Source organism: Lissotriton vulgaris, chromosome 6 (assembly GCF_964263255.1).
Source record: "Lissotriton vulgaris chromosome 6, aLisVul1.2, whole genome shotgun sequence".
Classification (NCBI taxonomy): Eukaryota; Metazoa; Chordata; class Amphibia; order Caudata; family Salamandridae; genus Lissotriton; species Lissotriton vulgaris.
The window spans coordinates 1,726,380,278-1,726,402,915 of NC_141694.1; the positions used below are offsets into that span (position 1 = coordinate 1,726,380,278).

Consider the following 22,638-nt stretch of genomic DNA (forward strand, 5'->3'; position numbering starts at 1 on the left):
TTATAAAGATTTCATTTGTGAGGCTTCCAGGTCAGTAATGACCTCACTGTTGGCTAAATTAGATCATGTTAATACTGTTTATCTAAGAATTCCTCTGGGCTTAATGCATAAATTGTGGTGTCTGCAAAATGCGCGAATAGGAGTACCGTTAGAAATTGCACACTGCCATCACCTGACTCCAGCCCATTGCTCACTGCTTCAGCTTTTTCTCCTGGAAAAGGGTTCCTTTAATTTGCTTTATGTGCTACTTCTGCAGTTTGTTGTTTCTGTATAAGAATTCTTTCCATGTTAACCTGCAGAGACATTGCAGCCAGCTGGGGCATAAGGTGTCGGGCAAGGTCCAAAGTTCAAGAGATGCTGATCAGGACTCTTAACTTTTTCAGTCATGATGGCATAGCTTATCATTCCCCCCTTAAAGATCAATTCCTTCAGGGACCACTAACCTTTTAGAACTATGTCCAAAATTCACCTTTTGCAAACTAAAATATGTATTTGTTGTACTTTGTTTGGAGAGCTTTATACCTCTAAACACCAAGAAACCACTCTGATGTTAAAGACTAGCACTTAAAAAAAAAAGGATATGGCAGATTATCTATAACAGCTGTACTTGTGTTTGATTTCTCAGATTCAGCTTGAAGGTTTGCCCACTACAATTCCAATTAGAATTGTTAGTAATATAAATCGCCCTCTCTGAATGAACAATTCAGTGCTTTCTGATTTCGGTTTTTGGCTTTGTAGTGCTCTGAAATTTCTAATCAGTGGCCAACTCCAAATTACGGTTATATCTCACAGGAGTCACTGTTCCTATGAAAAAGAATTAAAGAAAGAAGTCATGGTCGTTCTAATACTATGATTGCTGGGGACGGTGTGTCCTGATCTTGGTGCCTTCACACACCCTGAAGGATGTCATGCTTCATCATTGGGCAATGCTCCTCGTCGGACCGGTACTGCAATGCCCTCTGGGTCCCCGAAGGGTCGCTTTATTGGAGATCTTTTCAGGATAAAGCCATAAGGGTGTGTGGGGGTATGAGTGGCAGTGATGTCCTAATGTGAAGTCTAAAAGATGACTGGAGGGGTGGCTAATCAATTTATTAAAGAAAGGGTCCCTCTGACATCAATAAATAACCAGAAGGTTGTGCTGCTTAGAGGGAGATAATGGCCCTCAGTAGCTAAACCTACAGCATGCCCCTTTTGGACATGTTTAGAGGTCAACATGTTTCGCGCCACTTATTGGTCCCAGGAGGAGATCCCAAGCAGTTCTCCAGGACCAGAAAGAGTGCAGTGGGTGATAAGGACAATAAGTGGCCTGTATATGTTAATCTAGTGCCACTGAAAATGAGACAGAGATATAGTATTCTGGAACGACAAACAAGAGATGGGCATAGTCAATGCATTTGTACCCTGAGCTTAGGGCATTTCTTAAGAAACAAAGGCATACCTGGGTCCCCATTGGTGAGCCAGGTGCTCGTGGTATATAGTCATCTACTGTTAGAATGCAGTAAGTGAAGCTATAGTGGGCTATTAACATAGCGACATAACAAGACGGACAAACATGTATTTGTGAACATGTGAAAATATGCAAGGCCCAGGGCGTAGTATCAATTGTTAGAGACACGCAAAACACCTAGTAATCCAGTCTCAATGTAGGGCCGCCATGGTTGGTAGGTTAGGTATTGTGTGAACACACATCAACTATTCTAGGTATCACCATTAATGGCAAACCTCACGTCACTGGGTAAATATTTGTGCAATTGCCATTGTGTTAAGCTAACCTAAATAGTAAGGGAAATTAACCCCATGAGATGCGGCTGTGGGTGTCCTCGAGACCTGTTAGGGAAAGGTAACATAGGAGAGACATGCAAGCGTGGCCGTACTGAGTGGCCGCCGAACATTCATTGTGGCAGAGCAGTTTCATACTCACAAGTTCTCCTAGGTTTAAGAGGCCTGTTCACCTACCCAACCTCATGCGGTCTCCGTAGAGGCTATGTGGCTGCCGCTGTATTTTTTTTAGCAGTGAGGCGACCGGCGTATGGGTGTGTGACGTCAGTACAGCAGTTTAGCTGAGGGACATACTTAGCTCTACACCTTTACTCTCCCTTCTTCCTCTCTTTACCATGGAAAAACACTAGAAATTCACGGGAAAAAACAAAGATTAAAGTAACATTATAGTTAGGCGAAATGTTCACTAACAGCATAACATGTTTTAAACTCGAAAAACCACAGAAATTCACGAGTTATAGTTATCTCAAGTAACTAGAACTCGTGCCCTTAGGTAACTGTAACTCATGCCCTCGCCATGCACTGTTAATTACCTCACATATTACATCACTCATAACATCTTCTATGACATCACTGATGATATCACTGCAACATTCGCTGTAAAATTATTAATGAGAAAACTGGCCATGGCGGGGCACCCGTTATAGTCACTTTAGGCACGAGTTATAGTTATTTGAGATAACTGTAACTGGTGAATATCTGTGGTTTTAAAAGTGTAAGAAGTTACGTTGGTACTGAACTTTTCACCTAACTATAACATTACTGTACTTTTTTTCAGCTATATATATCTGCAGAGTAAAGACCAGTGTTGTAACATCTGATATTCGCATTGTGACACAAGAGTAATGTATTGTTCTCTGTTGTACATCATTTGAGTCCCCTTATCACAACGGCAAAGTTCTTTTCTCAACTCAAGTTTCAAAATCAATAGATAAGAGACAACACAAATTCCCATTACAGATACAAGATTTAAAAAAAAATAATAATTAAGTTTTCAAAGGCAAAAGATATTTGAATGTTCAGAAATTCTTTATAACTTCCAAGTTTGTATACACTTTGGTGATTAAAATGGCGTCCTTCACCCTGTATTATTGTCATTGTGGGAATATATTTTAATTTGTCTGATGTGTGGTTATCCAGTAGTAACTGTGTCTGTAGCAGTATAATCTTGCAGACTGAGATGTTGTTCCTGCCTTTGTGTAGCACTTGACCTTGACGACAAAAAATGGTCTGGAGCTCAACCTGGAGAAACGCACATTCCAGACAAAGACTTGGGATCATTCCTTGAGGCAGTTTTGTGGACCAGGCCTAATTGTGTCACCCTGAATCCATCTTTATTTGAGAGCAAATCTTCTCTTTTGCAGAGCATCATTATATAAGATTCAATAAACTATTTGACTTTCAAATGCAGTTTCTCACATATTCCGCTCGTCCTCCAGCATTGGTGCATTCAATGCTTCCTTTACTGTAGCCTTTTCACAAATGCCAAATCCCCCATTATGCTTGTATTTTGTGGTTCCTGTTGTATACCTAAAGCATCCACCCAAACGCTACATTGACTTGTAAAGTCTCAGTGTAAAACCGAGGAGGGTGGCACTCAATTTAAACTCTTTCAGACATGTAAAAATGTGTATGTTCGTTCTCAGGAGTGCTAAGAACACATTTCATTAATAACTTTTTTAAACATATTTATTGATTTCCTCTGCATTTGTTTTGCCGCAGGAAAGTCATATCCCAAAACTTCTCACACCAGTAGAGAAGGGACGTGATTTGGAAGCCCGAGTGATTGATGCCTACATTGTCCAATGCCAGGCCGAAGGTCAAGAAGGTACTTTATTACTTGCCTTTAGTAGTTCTATGTTGTGCTGCTACCCTTCAGCAGTTTGTGTTCTATTTAGAATTGCATTCACCACATTACATTCCTGGGCATTCCAACACTGATGGTCTTAAACCAGCTGAGCCAGTGTAGTCATTGTCCATTTAGTTTGGGTGCTCATCTCAGGCAAGAGTTTAATTCAGCCAATTTAACAACTACAAAGTTGAAATGGAGTAATGTGTTTTCTTTCTCAGAATACCTGCAGTATGACGAGTTCATGTTGGACCCGAATGCTACTAAATTGGTGCAGATGCACTTTCTTTTTAGAAGCCTGGTATCTTGGAGTTGTATTTAAAAGAACTGGATATGGGCTTTAGTTCATGTGCAAACAAGACTATTTGCAACGTTCTTGTTGTTGGGTATCTTTATTTCAACTCATCTGACTTTGTAAAGCCAATGGTAATTGAAAAATGTGGACAAATGTAATAAATACATGTTTTTAACGTTACTGTGCTTTAGACATTAATCCTGGTTTTTGTTGTAATGTGCTAAGTTATAGGTGTATGCTGATGAGGTACATTTCTAACGATAACATATTTTTTATTCTAACTTTTATAGTGACAATTGCACGTGCAATTGAATTGAAGCACAATCCTGGTCTCATAGCTGCTCTCGCGTATGAAACAGCAAATTTCTATGAAAATGTTGGTAAGTACTCCCCTTAAAAACATGTTATCCTTGTGACTAACAACATTTCAAATACAAAATTCTTTCTAATTATTTGATTCCAGCTCTTGAAGAATGTGGATGCCTGTGAGGAAGTTTCTTTTTTTGCTTGTTCACTCCTCACTTTTTGAACTGATACTACTGGTTTTTCTTCTCAAAGTGCACTGAGCCCTGCTAACCTCACCTCCGTGCTAGTGTTCTTACCTATTACAAAAGTATATCTCGAATTGGCTACCCCCAACTGGCAAGGACTGACTTACTTCTAAGTCTTCAGTCTGTGGTACCTAGGGCATGTAAGGCAGAGTGACCACCTAGGGCTGCAGCACTGTTTGTGCCACCCTGAGTGTGTCAAGGGTGCAGAATGGCTCCCAATCTTCCACTGCACACTGGAAGGACAGTGTCACACTGATAGCTCAACAGAGCCATTAAAACCAATGGCAAAGCCACCACTTCCCTTAACAATATATGTAAGTCTCCTCTAAGGAAGGACTATACAGCCCTAGGACCAGGAGATACATATTGTTAAGCAGAACATATATATTTATATATGCCTTAACAGCAAAACCTCCAAATTGTCTTTTTGCTGGGGAAAGTTAGTAGTCCCATTGGCTAACACAGGGTTACCGACTTGCATCTGAGCTTGGCCAACTACTGAATGGCACTATCTAACTGGGTAGTAAAAGGTATTAAATTAATCATGGCATTGAACACGACCTGATGCACATATCGGATTTATTGACACTTTTAAAGTTAAGCAACTTTTAGAAAGTTATCACTCTGCCCCCGTATCTTCTAACCTCACATGCACTGGAGACCCTCATACATCTTTCTGGCCACCTGGGAAGTGGTGTTTACACCTCCCAGGAAAGGATGAAACACTTCCTGCCGCTAGCAGAGGTGTCGCCTCTCCTGTGCAGGAAGCCACTCGGGTGTTAGCCCAAAAGGTGAGCCTCTAAGGGGAAGCTGCCTTCGAAGGGTAACAAATGGCAATCACACGCCTGAGTGGCTGCCCATTGTTTAGGAAGACAAGCTGGAGACGGGTACAGAGATGGAAGACCAATGCCCAAACCTATTTTCCCATGGGTGTGTAGCCCCCAGTGGGTAGCCACATCTCCAGCGTGGGCTAAGAGCACCCTACATCCAAGTAAGGGTCCTGACATTTTGAGAGTGGCCAGAATGGTGAATTCTGGGATTTCCAGATGCCTCACATCACCCGAAAGCCATCGCCCAAAGGGAGGGGACCTGCTAGCCTATTGACTAGTGACCATGTGGTTCTCTCAGGGCACTTTTAATGAATAAAATGAGCATCCTTGGCACCCTGGACTCTAGGTCACGCTGGATTTGGAAAGAGGACTGAAGAAGGACTGCCCTGCTGGCCTTAGAATTGCACAAAGAGAGGCTGCACCGTCTGCTGGACTGCACCTGCTGCACTTTGGGTTAGAGAAGTTTGGACTTTGCCTGCGTTTCCTAGCTTGGGGAAAAGTTGATCCCCCAGCCGTAGACCAAAGCAGTGACCAAATGATCAGTCTGTGGGAACCAGCTTCAGGGACACAAGAGCTGAAGTAGCCTAGACCGCCAAGTTGCTATCCACCGGAGAAGAATCGCTGCTAGCTGACGCTGCGAATCTCGAGAGACTTATGGTCTATGGCCAAAAGTTGCACCCAATTTCACTGGACCCGGGAGTGTCGTCAAAGTCTGGATTGGTTGCTCCAGAGAGACACTAGTCCCCACTAAAGGATTTCACATTAACCGCGGTATCTGAAGACCAGAAGCCCAGCACCTGCTGACATTAACTCCCTGAAAGAGAACTTCGTGGGACCCCAACCTCTGTGGCCAAAGTCGTCCGACATCAACTGTGGACCGAGGAATCACCACAAAGGTACCCCTGTCAACTGTATCACAACCGGATCATCCTTAAGCATCTTTTCATCCTGCATCCCCAGCATCAGGACCATTCCATTATATTCTAAGGTTGCCGTGCTGTAAAGACTGGAACTGGACTGAAAAAGGCTCTAGTGGCCAGGTAGCTGTCCAGAATTACCCCACTGGTACCCTAGACCTCCAACCTATTAGATGTTGTCGCCCACCCCAGGCCGGAGTAGCTGTACTAACTTTTCCAAACATTTGAAAAGTTTTTTTTGACCAATGTTTGTTTGCGGTCAGAATTAAAAATGATCAAATCTTTGTCTGAATCATCATAATATGGTGAAGGGCAGTGAAGTTCTTCAGTTGCTCGCAATGCAAAGACAATGCTTATAAGATATTCACTAAATATTATTATTATCCAATCAGATTAAAATCTGTGTTTTAAACTAACTTGTGTTTTGAGTAGGGGCTATGTAACCGGCACAATGTTACTTACTCATGTGAGGATCTAGTCCTTGTATAGCAGTGTATTGAAAAGAATCCCTGCTGGATAGAAAAGAAATAACAAATATAGAACTAGAACTGGATATTTGGATACCTCTCACTTCGAATACCCAGAGCTTACTCTCCCATATGCTGATGCCTGCAATTTGGTCATAGTTTACTGCAGGATGCCTGCCTAATCATTCTGTGGTAAGGTCGGACTGAGACAGAAAATAGGCCAGGGCGCCAACATAAAAGTAGCCCCATTAGTGAATTCGAAAGCGGGCAAAAAAAAACATGTTTGCACATAGGGCACATGAGAACTTGTAAAGACACTCACTTTATGTGTTTTGCAAGGTATAGAAGACTGCATGGATTTGAAATTACTGCAGGCAATGTTTGTTGTAAGATCAGGGAAATCAACACTAAAAACTGACCCAGCAGACTATAAAACAGGCTCACAAACAGCCAGAAAACCGGCCCACACCCTGACCTGCAAGACCAGCCCGCCAGGAACTACCTGATTGCCTAATAGGACGGTCCAACTCTGGTCTGTGTCTGTCAAAATTGTGGGGCTTTTCTGTCAGCATACAAGCACTCAAAACACCTAATAATAGCAGTTTGGTAAAAACAGCCAACCTCTGCACAAGTACTCTTGAGCGTATATGCACTACCCCAGTCCAGAAGGTTTGGATCACTGTACAGTCTGGTAGTAAATCTCTTCTCTTTGCACTTCAACTGAAGCAATTGGAGGATGCCTCCCCTTTCATATGCCGCAGGTTGATCCTGAGAATGTAAACTGTGCAGGTTATTGAAGTATGCAAACAAATGAGATGACACTCTCCCTTGGCGCCATTTATTTATTTTGAAAGTTTTATATAGCGCGAACGTGGTCCAGGAGGGTATCGGAGCGCTTAACAATTTAGATAGGTATTAAAAGAATATGCAAAAAATAACAAGATAGTAGTGCAACATAGTTAAGTTAGGGGAGATACAGACCATGGAGAAGAATGTTCGATAATATTCGCTACATAAGTGAGCCACATGTGGTTCTTTTCAATACTCACCGGCCAGCTCCCTAACTTCTAAATCCCATTCTGCACACACTTTTGCTGTATCATCTGGGAAACAAATAACTAACTTGTGAGAGATATTTTAATCCGTTTATTCAGAGGCCTAAATGTAGGTGCTCTGCTTGGTGTTTTGATATAAAGAGTTCCTCAAAGGCGTGGCTGGAGGTAATTTTAGAACCGGAAGGCTGCAGTTAATTCTTTCGGCCATCCAATGCCTTGACTGTCATTGGATGGTCCATGTGCACAATGTCCCCTAACATGAAGATACCAAAGGTCCACTACAATAGGGATATTGCTTTCGTTAGGTGGTTAGACTACCCAGCCCTCATAAGAGCTTCTTGAGTGGCACAAAACACTGTAAGTTGCCTGAGGAAGTCATTCCTGGACCTGTCCATTAATCAGTTTTTGTATTACATATCTTGGTTTTGTATTGAACTTTTTCATTGAGAAATGGGTTTATAATCAAGGGCATATTGGGGTGGTCATTTCGATGCAAAGAACAGGAAAATATGACTACTGGGGTTTTCGTTTTTGTGATGTAGTTATTAGTTCCAGCTATGTGGCATGTTGGTTCACCTTTTGTTTTTTATCCAACAAAACGATAGTGATTTTCAGGTGATTGAGCTGTAATAATATATTTTGGGTGGCCTTCTACATCATAAGGTGGATAAACCATCAAGTACCATAGTCTCACTCATCAGCCTGCCGAAGGAGATTGAGGGCCCCAACCCACATACCTAATTTAAGATGAAAAAGGCTCCTCAGATCTTGCACAAAAATTTGCATACACATGGCTTCTTCAATTTCATATTTTTATTTCCTACAAATCTTGTGTGCTTGAGGAAGCAAAAGAAAATGGCTCTTACATCTGTGAATGTATGCACATAGTAGTTTGCTTACAACTAAGCAAAAGAAATACAACTCTCCTGCTTTTAGTTCTTGCCTGCTATGCAGTTTTTAGGTCGAGGTAATAAAGTCCGAGATTTATTGTCAGTAAGAGGGCTGCTTTATCCCTCCCTCTTTTTGGCTCTCCCTCCATTGGCTGGCTTCCTAAACGGAGGCTAGCCATTGGAGGAGAGAGCTGTCCCTCCGAATAGGCTCAGTCTTTTTCGGATTTGGGGGCGTAAGTTTTGCTGTTCTTTAGACAGTGACGTCGTCCGTCACTCAGGACAGCAAAACCACGCCCCCGAATCCGAAAAATTCAGAAGCTGGCGGGCGCCATTTTTTCTCGTTGCCCTGCTCTCTCCCTCCTCCCGTTCCGAGCTCCAGGCGTCGGAGGCACAAACTCTTGCTTCCTCGTTCTTGCCTTCTGCCCCCAGGTAAGCTTCCTAACTGTTGTCTGTTTAGCACACCAGGCAGCTTGCTGGGGTTGAGCGCAGGCCTTTCAGGTGACGTCACCGCAGAGGTTAGATCCGCGCGGTAGGAGAGGGAGGAGGAACTGAAAGACACTTTAGGTAACAAGCATGCTTGCTTGGAGCAAAGCCGCTGCATGTGATTTGCCCTCGCAAAATCGTCCAGAATATATTTGTTTGAATTCATCTTTTTTTTTTTTTAATACAACTTCTCGCCCATGTAGCCGAACACCACCAAAACCTGGAGAAAGAATGCAATCGGAAACAAGTTAGAACATGCCGGAGGGGCATACTTTCAAGTGTAATCCGAGTTATGAAAGGCAAACTGAAAACTCAGTTTAACTCCAAGCGAGGCCAACTGGTCAAACGGCAGAGCGTGCGTTTTCAAGAAACACAAGAGAGGCCTTTCGCGCCGCTGATAAAGAGGCAAGAGCGGCGGAGGAGCAGGGCGCGCGGCCCGTAGCAGCGGTGACTTGTCAGCGGCGGAGTCCGAGGGCCGCGAGGTGGTGGAGCGCGTGCAGCAGCCCCCGCCAATTCAAAACAGCAGCAGCAGCTCCGTGAGCAGGAGCCATGCCTGCCCGCCGCCGGTAGACCAGCTGCCGACTCCCGCGGTGCCCTGACCTCACCTGACCCTCCCCTGCACTCACCAGAGCTAGGACCAGAGGCAGCCTCGGAACGAACCCAGCATGGCGCTGAAACGGATCCATAAGGTACGGTCGGAGGTGTAGAGGACGAGTGTGATAATTGTGTTTACAGAAAAGCAGTATGAGAAATGATAACAGCTTAGTCGGTAACGAATTTTGGAGGAGCGTTGTCGGTAACTAATGTTGGAATATAAGGTTGATTGAAGAATCGTAGAGGGGGTTTGGGACTGTGTGTGTGTTGGAATATGGTATTGGATTTTGGGTAGAACTTGGTATTTCTCAGTGTGGAGTGGAGAGGGGCCGAAGTTATTGGAGCCAAGCCTGTCCTGTTACGGCAAGAGGTCTTTAGGGTGAGGCCAACTGGGCAGTGACCGGTCACGTCTGTAGGAGATGGGAGAGGGGTAACTATTGAATCTGCAAGAGGCTTCAGGCAAACCACATGCTTAGATGTTCCTTTAATTCACCTAGGTGAAAATGACTTGATTCAATGGTCTGGTGTAGCTCTGCTGAAAATAATGAAGGGCGAATAAAAGAGGATATGGAGGTTATGGTCAGCGACTCATGTGGTGTGGACAGAGGTTGTACCGCAAAGGCTTGTGCACTGGGTGATCAAGCATAATGCAGTGGAGAAGGACAGGTGGAATGTGAATAAGGAGATACAAAGATTTTGCAGTTTCATTGAAATTGGCTTTCCTGAGCCTAGCAACATTTTGCAAGATGATTTCTGGTTATTTAGGCAAGGCGGGTGCATCTTTCCTTCATGAACAAAAAACTCAACTTTCTTGATATACATGAATCCTTGTCAAAAAAGGTGGCATATTATGGTGTTAAGTGTGTTATTTGAAGCAACTGTTTGAATGTCAGGCAAAAAAGAAGACAGTAAAAAACCTTGTAGGGGAAAGCTTGTTTGTGGCTGTTGGAGCAATAGCCTCAGTTATGTTTCGCATGCCTCTGAAGACGTGATACAGTCCGGGCCTCTGTTTCCCCTTAAAGCCCCATTAACTAGCTTGGGCCTTGCCTGTTCGCTGTGATGCCCTGGTCCTTCCTCACCTCCTGTTTGGGGTTTTGGGAATGTGTTTGGAGGAGATCACTTTACAAAAAGCGCTGCAGCCTCTGAGGGATCCCTCTAACCCAAGGCCTGCTCCCAAGTGACAGCAGGCTCTCTCGATAGAGACAGGCCAAAGCGGGCCCTCCAACTCCCAGGGGTGCTCCCCTCACGCTGACCGTGTCTTTTTCCCGCCCCCTCCCGCTGATGAGGTCGCCGCTCTCGTTTCTCTTGTGCCTGGAGAGTTTGGCGGTGTATCAGGAAACTGTTGCCTTTTATGCCCGGTCCATGATGGGCAGTGGAACGAGCGCTAATGAGCCTGGGATAGATTGTTCTTATTTCTCCTGACAGCTTATGTGTGCTGATCAGCGGCATGAGAGGTAAGTGCCGGTCTTGGGGTGGGAGGTATTTGTAGCATGTTTGTTTGTTGCTTATTGTTAGCATGCATTCCACATCACTCTCAAACACACTACCTCACAACTTTACTCTCTTTCTATCTCACTAGCTCACTCTCTCTCTATCTCACTACCTCACTACCTCACTCTATCTATTTCTATCTCACTATCACTACCTCACTACATCACTCTCTCACTAACTCACTCTCTATCTCACTACCTCACAACTTCACTCTCTCTCTAACTCACTACCTCACTCTCTCTCTATCTCACTACCTCACTCTCGCTCTATCTCACTACCTCACAAACTCACTCACTGTTTCTATCTCACTACCTCAGAACATCCCTCTCCCTCACTACCTCACTCTTTCACTACCTCACTCTCTGTCTCTCACTACCTCACTCTCTATCTACCTCTCCCTCACTACATAACTCTCTCTACCTCACTACTCCACTCTATCTATCTCACTACCTCACTATCTCACAACTTCTCTCTCTCTCAAAACATCACTACCTCACTCTCTCACTACCTCACTCTCTAGCTCACAACTTCACTTTCTCTCTCTCTAACTCACTACCTCAATCACTCTCTATCTTACTACCTCACTCTTTCTATCTCACTAACTCACTTTCACTCTCTTTCACTACCTCTCTCTCCATCTCACTACATCACAACATCACTCTATGCTTATATCTCACTACCTCACAACATCCCTCTCCCTCACTACCTCACTCTTTCACTACCTCACTCTCTATCTCACTAACTCACTATCTACCTCACTCTCTCTCACTACCTCACTCTCTATCTATGTCAATACCTCACTCTCTCTCTCTATCTCACTACCTCACTCTTTCTCTGCTAATGCAATAGGTACCACTTATGCAAAAAAAAAAGCTAATGCCAATAGAAATTACAATGCCATTTATTTAGGGATACAAAAAAGATAAGAAAAATAATGAGCAATACCAATAGCTCTACCTATAGTATTGCAGAGACCATTGCATTGTAAATGCTTGTTACCTGTCTGTCGTTAAAAACTTACAGTGGGCTTTAAGCCCACCTAATATTTACCATTGATTGATATTACTGCCACAGTCGTTTGCTTGCTTCTTATTTAATGGCTTGCCTCTCCCAGAGCATAGCCTCTTTATCATGCTTTTTATTGGATGATCTGTATCCTTCCACTATTCACATTCAGGGAATACTTTGTTCTTTTTCTCTCAGCACTCCATGTTTCCTTGCTCTTCCACTTGAGGGTTGCTCCCGCAACCCCCTCCGAAATACCTTCCTTCCTCTGTGTTGCTCTCTCCTCCCCTCACCGTCATTCTTTCCTTTCGTTTGCCTTTCCTCAGCCCATGTTTTTTAGTTTTTTTTTTAATTCTTTTTATTCCTAATCCTAAGTGCCCCTCCTTGTTATTCCTGGCCATTCAGTATTGTTTCACCCTTGACTTCTCCTCCCACCTGCTCCTGCCCACTCACTACTCTATTGCGCAGTTAAAAAAAATTACAGTTTTTTGAAGGGCCTGGCAAGGAATGTCTTAAGGTATTGGTTGCTTGATAATAAATGCATGGCAAGCTGTGCCCTATAGAATCTCAAAGAAGACATTTCCTGTCTGTTCCTGTTGGAGCTTTACGATTTACTGGCGGTCTATGCTCATGGGTTCCTCTAATAGTCTTGTCTTTTCTTACAGTCCTTACAGTTTTACGTGTACCTGGATACTTATCTCTTTAGTTTCATAGTGTTCATTATTGCACTTTGAATTGTGTAACCCTTTCACTCCCACAATATATGTTTATGCACTGAAATACATTTCAGCTATTTTGACACCCTAGCTGTGAAATTAAATATGTAGATTTTGTATTTTCTGGAGTAATGGGGTTGGCTGTGGTGCTCTTTTGTCTCTGAATCCCAGCATAATCAAACTGCACAGGTACAACCCGTAAACTTTATTCAACTGGTTTGTAATTTCAGTTTTCTCACATAAGAGGATCTCTATTGCCATAATATGTATGGATAGACTGTTTCTTTAACACAAGATCCTGACAAAATAAAATTGTACTCAACAAAGAAATGTGTATGTGCTTATTAAAATGATTGATACTTGTGTTTATAATCCTGTTTATCTTGTTATAGACCATACCTTGTCCAGTTTGGACCCAGTCTACATCGCCAAGTGGAGAAAGTATATACATTTGAAAATATGCTTCTACAGGGCCTACGTGAGTGTTTTTTCTTTTTTGGGGGTGGATGTTTTTACAAATATTGTTCCTTTTTTTGGGCGGGGAGGGGGCAGGGCGGATTTGGGGACGCCAACACTGGCGGAGCAGAACTGATGGGAAGAACCAACAGGGCAGCCATGATACTCATTTGGCATTGCAAATCACCCAGCATCACTTGCTCTTCCCTCCAGTTCAGTACTGAATGACTGAATGGGGTAGGAGAGCAGTCTTTTGCCGCACAATGCCATTGTTATCTGAACTTTGAACTCCTGTAGGAAAAGCTTCCAGCACTCGGGGGACAACAGATGCATCACAGGCGGTCAAACTTTCCTAGGCCAGGATCCGATGCGCCGAGTGATGAGGAGTTGACATATATAGGGCAAGCTAAGGACAGCAGTGCCAGTGGACTGTGCTAGACAATAGCCCATACAAATTCCCTCAAAATCAGCAGGCAAGATCCAAGAGTAGACCTGCGGCTAAATAGGCAATGGAGATTCGTTAAGAGCAAGTAGGGATTGGGGGCCTGCAAGCGCTAAAGGGGATCGCCACAAAAGCATCTTGATGGTGCTCAGGAAAACGGGTGTCCTGCAAACATCAGTTATCTACAAAATGCCCTGCAAAATCCACTGTATATTTGGGGGATGGGGGTCCGTCAATTCAAGGACAACCGCTCCTTGTTCCCGCCGGGTCAAAACTTTAGGGCCTCAACTATGAGGCAGACGCCGACTCTAATTCCACACGGGTCAGCACTAGGAAAGGGCTGAGGCAGGTCTCCAGGCCCAAGCGCCACCCAGTGCCCCACCTCGGCCGATCAACACCGAGAAGCGGCTGGCTTCTCCCTCCTCTAGCCCGTCTGGGCTTTCTGCATTGATGGGCAGGGAGAAGGGGCGATTCAAAATGGCGACAGCCCCCGCCAGGCAAGACAACAGCACCCAGGCCGACTGGGATGGCCACGCCTCACTCCCACATGGGCCTCCGCAAAGCTGGGACACCACCACAGGCCACACCATCTCACCTCCTCGTCGGTAGCAGCAAGGGCCTCGCAGTCACAGCAGGGGCAGCGCTGCGGGACAGCCACGATCCACGCTGCGGGAGGCCCTACAGGCCGTTACCGTGCAACAGACTATCGACCCCTTTGAGCACCTGCCTCTGCTCCACTAGGCTTCACCGTTCTCCTCGCCGGTCTCCCCTCTGCAACACAGGGCTGGGCGGTCCGACCATAGAAACGGGCAGGTCCAGGTGATCTTTGGTCCCAGGGAGGTGAGAAGAAAACTGCAGGAAGAGCTCTGTATGAAGCTATAGAGGTGGCGGGATGGAGAGACCAGGAAAGGCGTCTCACTCGTCGACTATCTGGCCACGACCTCCTATTATCTGAACTTTAAAGACAAGGAGATATACATTCCACCTGGCAAGTCACTACGTGGCATCTATTTTCGGCTGATTGACAGCAACATCAGCCCAAGCCACCATCAGCATTTAGAGGGTCATCCATGCTTTTCATCTTTTCCCCATTCCAGCGTTTCTGTAGCCTCCTGAGTTCTTTGAGCCTGTGTGCTCTTAGCCCTCAACACATATTCAAAAGCCCAGATTACTGTGTGCCTCTGAAGACACACTTAGATTTTTTCCAGTTTCCAGCAGGGTGTGTCATGCAACTGACCCTCTACCAAATGCTTGTCTCTCTAAGCACTGCTACCTCTAATAAAGATATACGTATCAACCATAACTGTAGGCTGATGCAGGGGGCGCTAGAGGGTGCACAGCAAGATGGCCGCACTGTAGTGCTGCTCCGCCGGCCGTCTTTAATATCCTATATATATCCTGCTCCTTGGCAATAATCCAACCTCAAAAACGTGAGGCAGCACTTCTGACACCATTGCGCTGAGATGCGGAGCCGAAAATCCAATCTGGAGATCTGTGTGGGCTCTTACCGGCCACCCGACTGGATCCTAGAGTGCTGGGCCCCTGTTAAAATGGCGGCGCTGGAAGCGGGGAAGGCGGAGGCGACTACCTGATGTGGGATTCGAATACTGCCCAGATCTGCCTACATCCTGAACCTCGTTCTGCACGTGGGTGTTCTTGCCGGCCTGTCGGCTCGGCCAAGTGCGGCGTGAGACTGACAGCGAGAGGTGACTGCTGGCATTGCCGCTGGCCTGTCTGCGCAGGCGGATGCGGAACTCTGGCCTATCAACACCGACGGGGAGTGCAACTGAAGGTACCCGCACTCGCTGAGGGCCACGGCCTGCGACTTTCCCTGCTACTGCATCTCACAATGCAACTTGCCTGCTCTGCGCGGCGGCTGTGGTGGTGCTGGCGCTGCGGGTCTGGGCCGCCCCATTTGCCGGCTGGCGGGGCCTTTGCACCACGTCCCCCTGTTCCTTGCTGGGGCGTGGGCACGTGTGGAGGCTGGGCAGGCTTTGGGCGGGGATGAGCGGCCACGGCTGCGGTGTGCCGCCTACTATGCACGGAGTACCTATGTGGTGGGAATGAGGCTGGTGTAGTGGACAGTACCTGTGATAAAATTAACGGCGGGGTGCGCATTGGTGATATTGTCGGCCATGACTGCCCTTAAGTGAGGCCTACATCGTCTGCGCCATATTGTGTAATTGGGATTGCCTGCAGACAGGATAGACGATTGGGCGATTTCTGTGCGCTCCCTTAGGACGTCTTGCACACATACGGTGGGCCTGGTGTGTGCGACCTGCGTTTGGTGCACTGATCACTGTCTGTCACTCTGCCCTTGAGATTAGAGCACCAGTGGGACTCTGCTGTTATGCATGTGGCTCGGACATTGCACTCCATCACCATGGGTAAACCGGACAAGAATCAACTGCGGCTCAACTTTGACCTGTGCAAATCTGGTAGATCTGGGCATTCTGTGTCCTCTGACTCAGAGCTTGACACTACTCGTGCATCACCAACTGCATTGGAAAAGACACTCACTGCCATACAGGCCTGCCTGCAATCTATAGACAGCAAAATTGAAGCCCTGAATGGTCACATGGATACTATATCTGCCATATTGGACAGACACGCTGTTCGTATAGGTGAAGCCGAGCAGCGAATATCCAACACTAAAGATGGGCTGCAGCAGGTCACCACAAAGGTCTCTGACATGGCAAAGGTTTTGGAAGTAATCCAAGCACAAAATGAAGACTTGGAAGCGTGCTCACGGCTTAACTAGTGCGCATTTTAGGGCTACCAGATTCTACAGACTTGGGCAGATTGTAGACCTATGTACAATGAATGCGACGAGAAATATGCGGCGCCGTAAATCTATCCATCATGTTAGTTGCGGAGAGGGGCCACCAACCGTTGGCCTCTCGTCCGCCTCATGGCACTCCGCCCCGGCCAATTATTGCCCACCTGCTAAATTACAGGGAACGGGATGCAGTCCTACGTATCTCACGACAAAAGGGACCGGTCTCCTACCAGAGCAATGTCCTATCTTTTTACTTGAACTTCACAGCCAATGTTCAAGCAATGCGCAAGGAATTCCAAGCGGTAAAAAAACTCCTAGTGAACGAAAACATTCAATACGCCATGTTATATCCAGCCCGCCTTTGTGTTGGGGTGGACGACAAGGCCCGGATATTTGACAGTCCCAAACGTGCCATGGAGTTCGCTAAGTCTCTCTGCCGCAAGAAGAAACCCCCTCCAGATACGTCTGACAATGATGATTAAAAAGGGGCCAGATGTGCTAATCTGTAGAACTCACAAGACTGGCGAGTGTTGTGGGGCTGTGTAATACCGGGACAGATCCTGGGCTCCCCATTCAATAACGATTTGATTTAAAGGTTCCCACTATGAAGATGGTAACTTACTGTTTTTTTCCCGTTGCCCAGTTTTATATGATAGGGGTGAGGTGTGGCTCACCACACATGCAGACCATGTTTCTTACAAAGGGGTATCGCTGCCATACTATAAATATAGCAGGAATTATGTTATTGTATAAATGGCAACCTCCCTAGGTCACCAGGGAATTGTTGTGCCACAGTGTCCCCCAATGGGTGTACCCCATCACAAGTTTGAATTTGTTCTATATGAGGGGATTTGTTACAATTTGGGACCATGGCTATGGCAAATTGGGGCTGCTAAAGTGGGAGGGGTAGGGGTTAGCAGAATTTTTAATGGAGAGTTGTTTTTTGTGATTGTACCTACACACAGGCCACGTTACATACCTACAGTTTCAACCATATATGCTTTGATTAAGTACACGATTCAGCTCTGGAGTGTCCTTCTCGCCAATGTTCGATAATTACAATTGCTTGACTTGGAATGTCAGAGGGCTTAACACCCCCAAAAAATGTGCCAGGTTTTGGCATACCTGGACAGACAAAAGGTAAAGATAGCTCTCCTAAAGGGGACACACCTTACTGAATCCACTGAAGCTAAGATTGCTGCTAAATGGGCGTGCCATAAGGTATCATCTTGATATTCTTCATTTGCAAGGGGGGTTAATACACTGTTTAGAAGAGGACTGTTTTTACACCTCTGAAAACATACACTGACAACGAAGGCCGGTGTGCCATCATTCATGCGAAATTAGGGGTATCAATGATCACGGTCATTAACATCTATGGCCCCATACTTGACGACCGCAGGTCTTTCTTCGTATGCTCCACTTTTTACACACTTGGCCAAACTGCCATTTTATGGGGGAGGGGGTGGGTGATTTTAGCACCCACTTGGACCCAGCTAAGGACAAGTCGAACCCACAGGGAGCACGCACCATAAAGGTTTCTCAATGCATACAGGATGCGATGGTGGGGTTGACGCCAGGAGTGGTACACATGTCACGCTGCACACAACTGCTGGTACCGATTAGATTACTGGCTTCTGAGCGAAGAGTCCAATGGCTGGGTCACTGATGTTAATCCCCTTCCGCGCATTCTGTTAGACCATAACTCAGTAAAATTGTGTCTTAATATTCCTACCACTATACACCGGCTGTTTACTTGGCGCTTTAGGGCTGAAGCATTGCTAGATCCTATCTATGACACCATACGGAAAGCAAAAGCACAATATTTTGAAATGAATGTGGGGAGGGTTTAAAGTGCCTCCTCTCTGTGGGAGGCCTTCAAGGTCACAGTGCGGGGGGTCTGTATCAGCACGACTTATTACGGGACATACAGGGACACCTCTCCAAAATAGAGGTTACACTGACGGATCTGGAACATGACTACACGAGGGACGCCTACACCGACACATTTTATTTGTAAAAAAGAGAGAAACCCACACTTCAATGCGTTTTTCACCATTCAATTTTGGATGGAAAAGATAAACAAAGCTTAATATGTTTACCAAGGCGGTTATTTACGCCGTTTTTATTCCTCAATTTTGTGGAAAAAAAGCTTAGCATGTGCAGAGAATTTACACTGTCGTTTGCGTACCAGCCAACTAGGTTGAAATGACTAAACAACACAAAACATAAATTTACAAACATAAACAATATGAATGCATATAGCAAGTGATGAGAAAAAGTTTTGGTTTGCAACAAAGTGAATAACAAAGTGAACATATATCACAAAGGCAGGGAAATATGTCAAGGTATTCTTTCAATAACATCAGTAAATGTAATCAAGCAAACTTATTTTCATCAAGAAGCAATTATTGCTCAAAAAGCAGCCTTTCAATGCAGCAGCATGAAAACACAATAACCTCTCGGATACAATGTTTTTAAGGTTATAGATTCCTAAGTGCTTTTGTACATATTTCAAAAATTAGGACATAATCCTGTTCGCCTACGCGTTTCGAGTTTGTGGGGTTTCTTCACAAACTCTCTTCAGGGCCAAATGAATTCTTTCCCCTGTTCCTTGACCTATTAGTGGAAACACAAGCGGTTGTGTACACTCGTTAAAAATTGGCTCACCTAAGCCCACTCATACCTTCTCATCTGTACAACTTATTAAAAAAACGTACCTCAGGGGACTTGAGGTAAATTTTAGTTCATCCAGAGTATAAAAATGGGATTTTTCGGGATTTTTCGGGTCTGTGCGTTTCCTATAAAAACACAAGATGTTGTGTCAGGAACTGCTCTATTTAGAAACTGATGTTCTACTCATTATTACGGTAGAGATTGCCAATGGTTTCCTACCTGGATGTACGATTCAGAGGAATTAAAGTGGACGCTGCAATTTTTGTTTGGAGGTGAGCGCATCCAAATCTTCTTTATGCGGGGAGGGTCCTGGGGCGGGCCGGTCCCATTTTGGTGTTCAATAAATGAATCTGCAGGGGAGAGAGGAGCGACGAGCGCCAAACGGTTAGACGCACTCGTTCGCTAGTCTGTGATTAATGCGGCTTATGGGGAATGGGCGCTTGCAGTGTCAAAAAGAGCGCGCGCGTGAGTGCTATGCCGATTTGTTCATTATTGGACAGTTAGCTAGTAACTGTGTGACTCGCGTTTTGCAGCCTAGTGACTGCACGTACCTGCTGATGTGTCAGCGTGTTCCACTTCCTCATTCCTTCAGTGAGACTGAATGGCAAACAGTTCCAAAACATATAAGGACAGAGTTACACGGATATTTCCTTCTACAACATTTGCAGGCCGGCACAATACCTTGGGGCCTACAAGTAAAAAATATACCAGTGATCTTCGTTGAAGATACTGAGTATAAAAAAGGTTTTAGCTATATTAACACCAAATGTAGCAGGGACCTCATGGTCCACACAATAGAAACCGCCCAACGTTTATGCAGTGAGGAAGAGAAAGAAATTGAAGAACTCATAAAAGCAATAGCTGACAATAAAACTGAATTAGAGGCTAAGAATCTATTGGAGAAAATTGAAAAGGAAATCCAAACGTTCAAAGATATCACCATCAACACTAAAACTGCCCAATTTGAAAAAGATTCAAAGTCGTTCAAAATAGAACAAGTTTACCCATTCCTGAAAGAGGATTACTATACTACCATTGACTCTAAACGAGCTTTAAATTCATATCAGGGAAGGTCGAGGTCAAGATTTACCACCTTTTCTTCGACCTCATCTTCAGGATCTTCTGCTGACTCCAACCAAGGTCAGCAAAACAAAAAGGGCTCAAATCAACCTTTTTTAGGAAGGGGCGGACAGCAAAACGTCCGCTTCAAAGAACCATGGGAAATGCGAACGAGGAACAGGTATTACAAGAGCTAGACACATCCACAATAGTTAACCTCTCTGACAGAACCCTCACCTCAGATGAAAGTACTATCCTAAACTTGGGTCTCAAATTCGTACCAAACCGACGAACAGACTTCACTAAACTCAAACTTAAGGCGCTGGATTTTTGCCGCAAAATTAGATTAAAAACTTATTTCGCTGGTGCAGAAGCCACTACAAGTTGTGAGACTACGGGTCTTAGAGTTAAATCAAAATTCCTGCCTACCACGAACATACCTAAACAGGTATATGCTTTTGAACAAGCGGTCTTGTCATCTTTAACAAAACTAGAGAAAAGCAAAACATTCATTCGCCATAATATTAGCAAGGGTCAGCTTAAGGCTATAAAAGATTTGAAATCAGATCCATCCATTATCATTAAACAGGCCGATAAGGGCGGTGCAGTGGTAGTCTGGCCTCGCCCTATGTACCTCTCAGAAGGAAGGACACATGTTGATAACCAAGAGTGGTATCGAGCAGTCAAAGAGGACCCGGTACCAGAAATCCAAGATAGAATTGCCCGAATCACTAACGAGGCACTTGAGAATGGATTCCTAGGTCAAAAGGAGTTCGAATTCTTAAACAAAAAATCACCCAGAACACCTGTCCTGTACTTCTTACCGAAGATTCATAAAAACAGTACAACACCCCCCGGGAGACCAATTGTCTCCGGGTGCGACTCAGCTCTGGAGCCTGCTTCGAAGTATATTGATTTCTTCTTGAAGCCCTTCTTGCCGGAAGTCAAATCGTATCTGAGAGATACCATTGACTTCATTAACAAACTCCAGGATTTAACTTTTGACTCTGAAACACAACTAATGGTAACGTTGGACGTCACCTCACTTTATACTCAAATTCCTCAAGATGAGGCCCTTGAGGTGATGGAATTGTACTTAGAACAACGCACAAGACCCCACAGAGTCCCAACTGCTTTTATTCTAGCTCTGGCCCGCATCACATTGAAAAGCAACTACTTCAAATTTGAGAACGAATTTTTCGTTCAGATCAAAGGCACCGCTATGGGATGTCCATACGCACCAGAAATGGCCGTGCTGTATATGTCCCAATACGAGGAAAAGTTAATTTATAAAGACAACCCCTACAGTGAAAACATCAGACAGTGGTTAAGGTATATTGACGATGTCTGGCTCCTGTGGCAGGGGAGCCAGACAGAGCTCATAGCCTTCCATGAATGGCTTAACTCGAGACACCCTGACATCACATTTTCCATCAATTTCAGTAATCAGAAAATGACGTTTCTTGATGTGGCTGTGTGCACCCAGGGAAATAAGTTCACTACCACTCTGTTTAAGAAGGCAACAGATAAAAACACTATCTTACACTATAAGAGTGCCCATCCACAGTGTTTAAAACAGAACCTCCCTTATGGCCAACTATTAAGAATCAGGCGCAACTGTTCTGAACTCGAAGATTTCAATACACATGCAGATACCTTCTGCCAAGAATTAAACAAAAGGGGTTATCCCCAGAAACTACTGAAACACTCCAAAAAAAGAGCACGCTTAACTCCAAGAGAAGATTTGCTTAAAATCAAAAATAAGAAAGAATTGGAGAAACTGGTCTGTGTGACTACCTATGGGGCTCACACTAATAAGTTTCGCCAAATCATTTTGCGCAATTGGCATATGTTGGAGGGAATGGAATTCCCTTTACAAAAGCCGATTTTTGCAATGAAAAAAAACCCGAGCGTCGGCCAACAGATCATCAGAGCTGACAGCTACATACAAAAACCAAAGAGTGATCTCATTTCCAGATGGAACCTTAAACCGATCACAGGCCACCGTAAATGTGGTACTTGTGTGGCCTGCCATAATGTTGTAGAAGGAGACGAATTTTGTCACAATGACATCAAATGGAGATACAGCTTGCACACAAACTGCAAGAGTAAAAATGTGATCTATGGGATTTTGTGTGCGTGCAATAAATTGTACATAGGGAAAACGTGCCAACAGGTAAATATCAGGATAACACAGCACCGCTCGAGACTAAAGAAAAAGGTGCAGAATGCTCCAATGGTGGAGCATTTTGTAGCTGCCGGACATAAGGAAACAGATTTCAAATGGACGGTCCTATCTGGATT

At 44.8% G+C, this 22,638-nt stretch overlaps 1 protein-coding gene across 4 annotated transcripts in view; it reads left to right on the forward strand.

Annotated features, from left to right (window-relative positions):
• The window catches only part of BROX (BRO1 domain and CAAX motif containing), a 213,419-nt gene that overhangs the window by 115,238 nt on the left and 75,543 nt on the right, over positions 1-22,638 (forward strand). For 2 of the 4 annotated variants that reach the window (XM_086927944.1, XM_086927946.1), the window contains exons 7-9: positions 3,502-3,607; positions 4,214-4,303; positions 13,315-13,400. In XM_086927944.1, the coding sequence (XP_086784070.1) occupies positions 3,502-3,607; positions 4,214-4,303; positions 13,315-13,400 (282 nt within the window). Of the gene's footprint in view, positions 1-3,497; positions 3,608-4,213; positions 4,304-13,314; positions 13,401-22,638 lie in introns of all 4 variants that reach the window. The other 2 variants (XM_086927943.1, XM_086927945.1) reach the window with 1 other exon arrangement.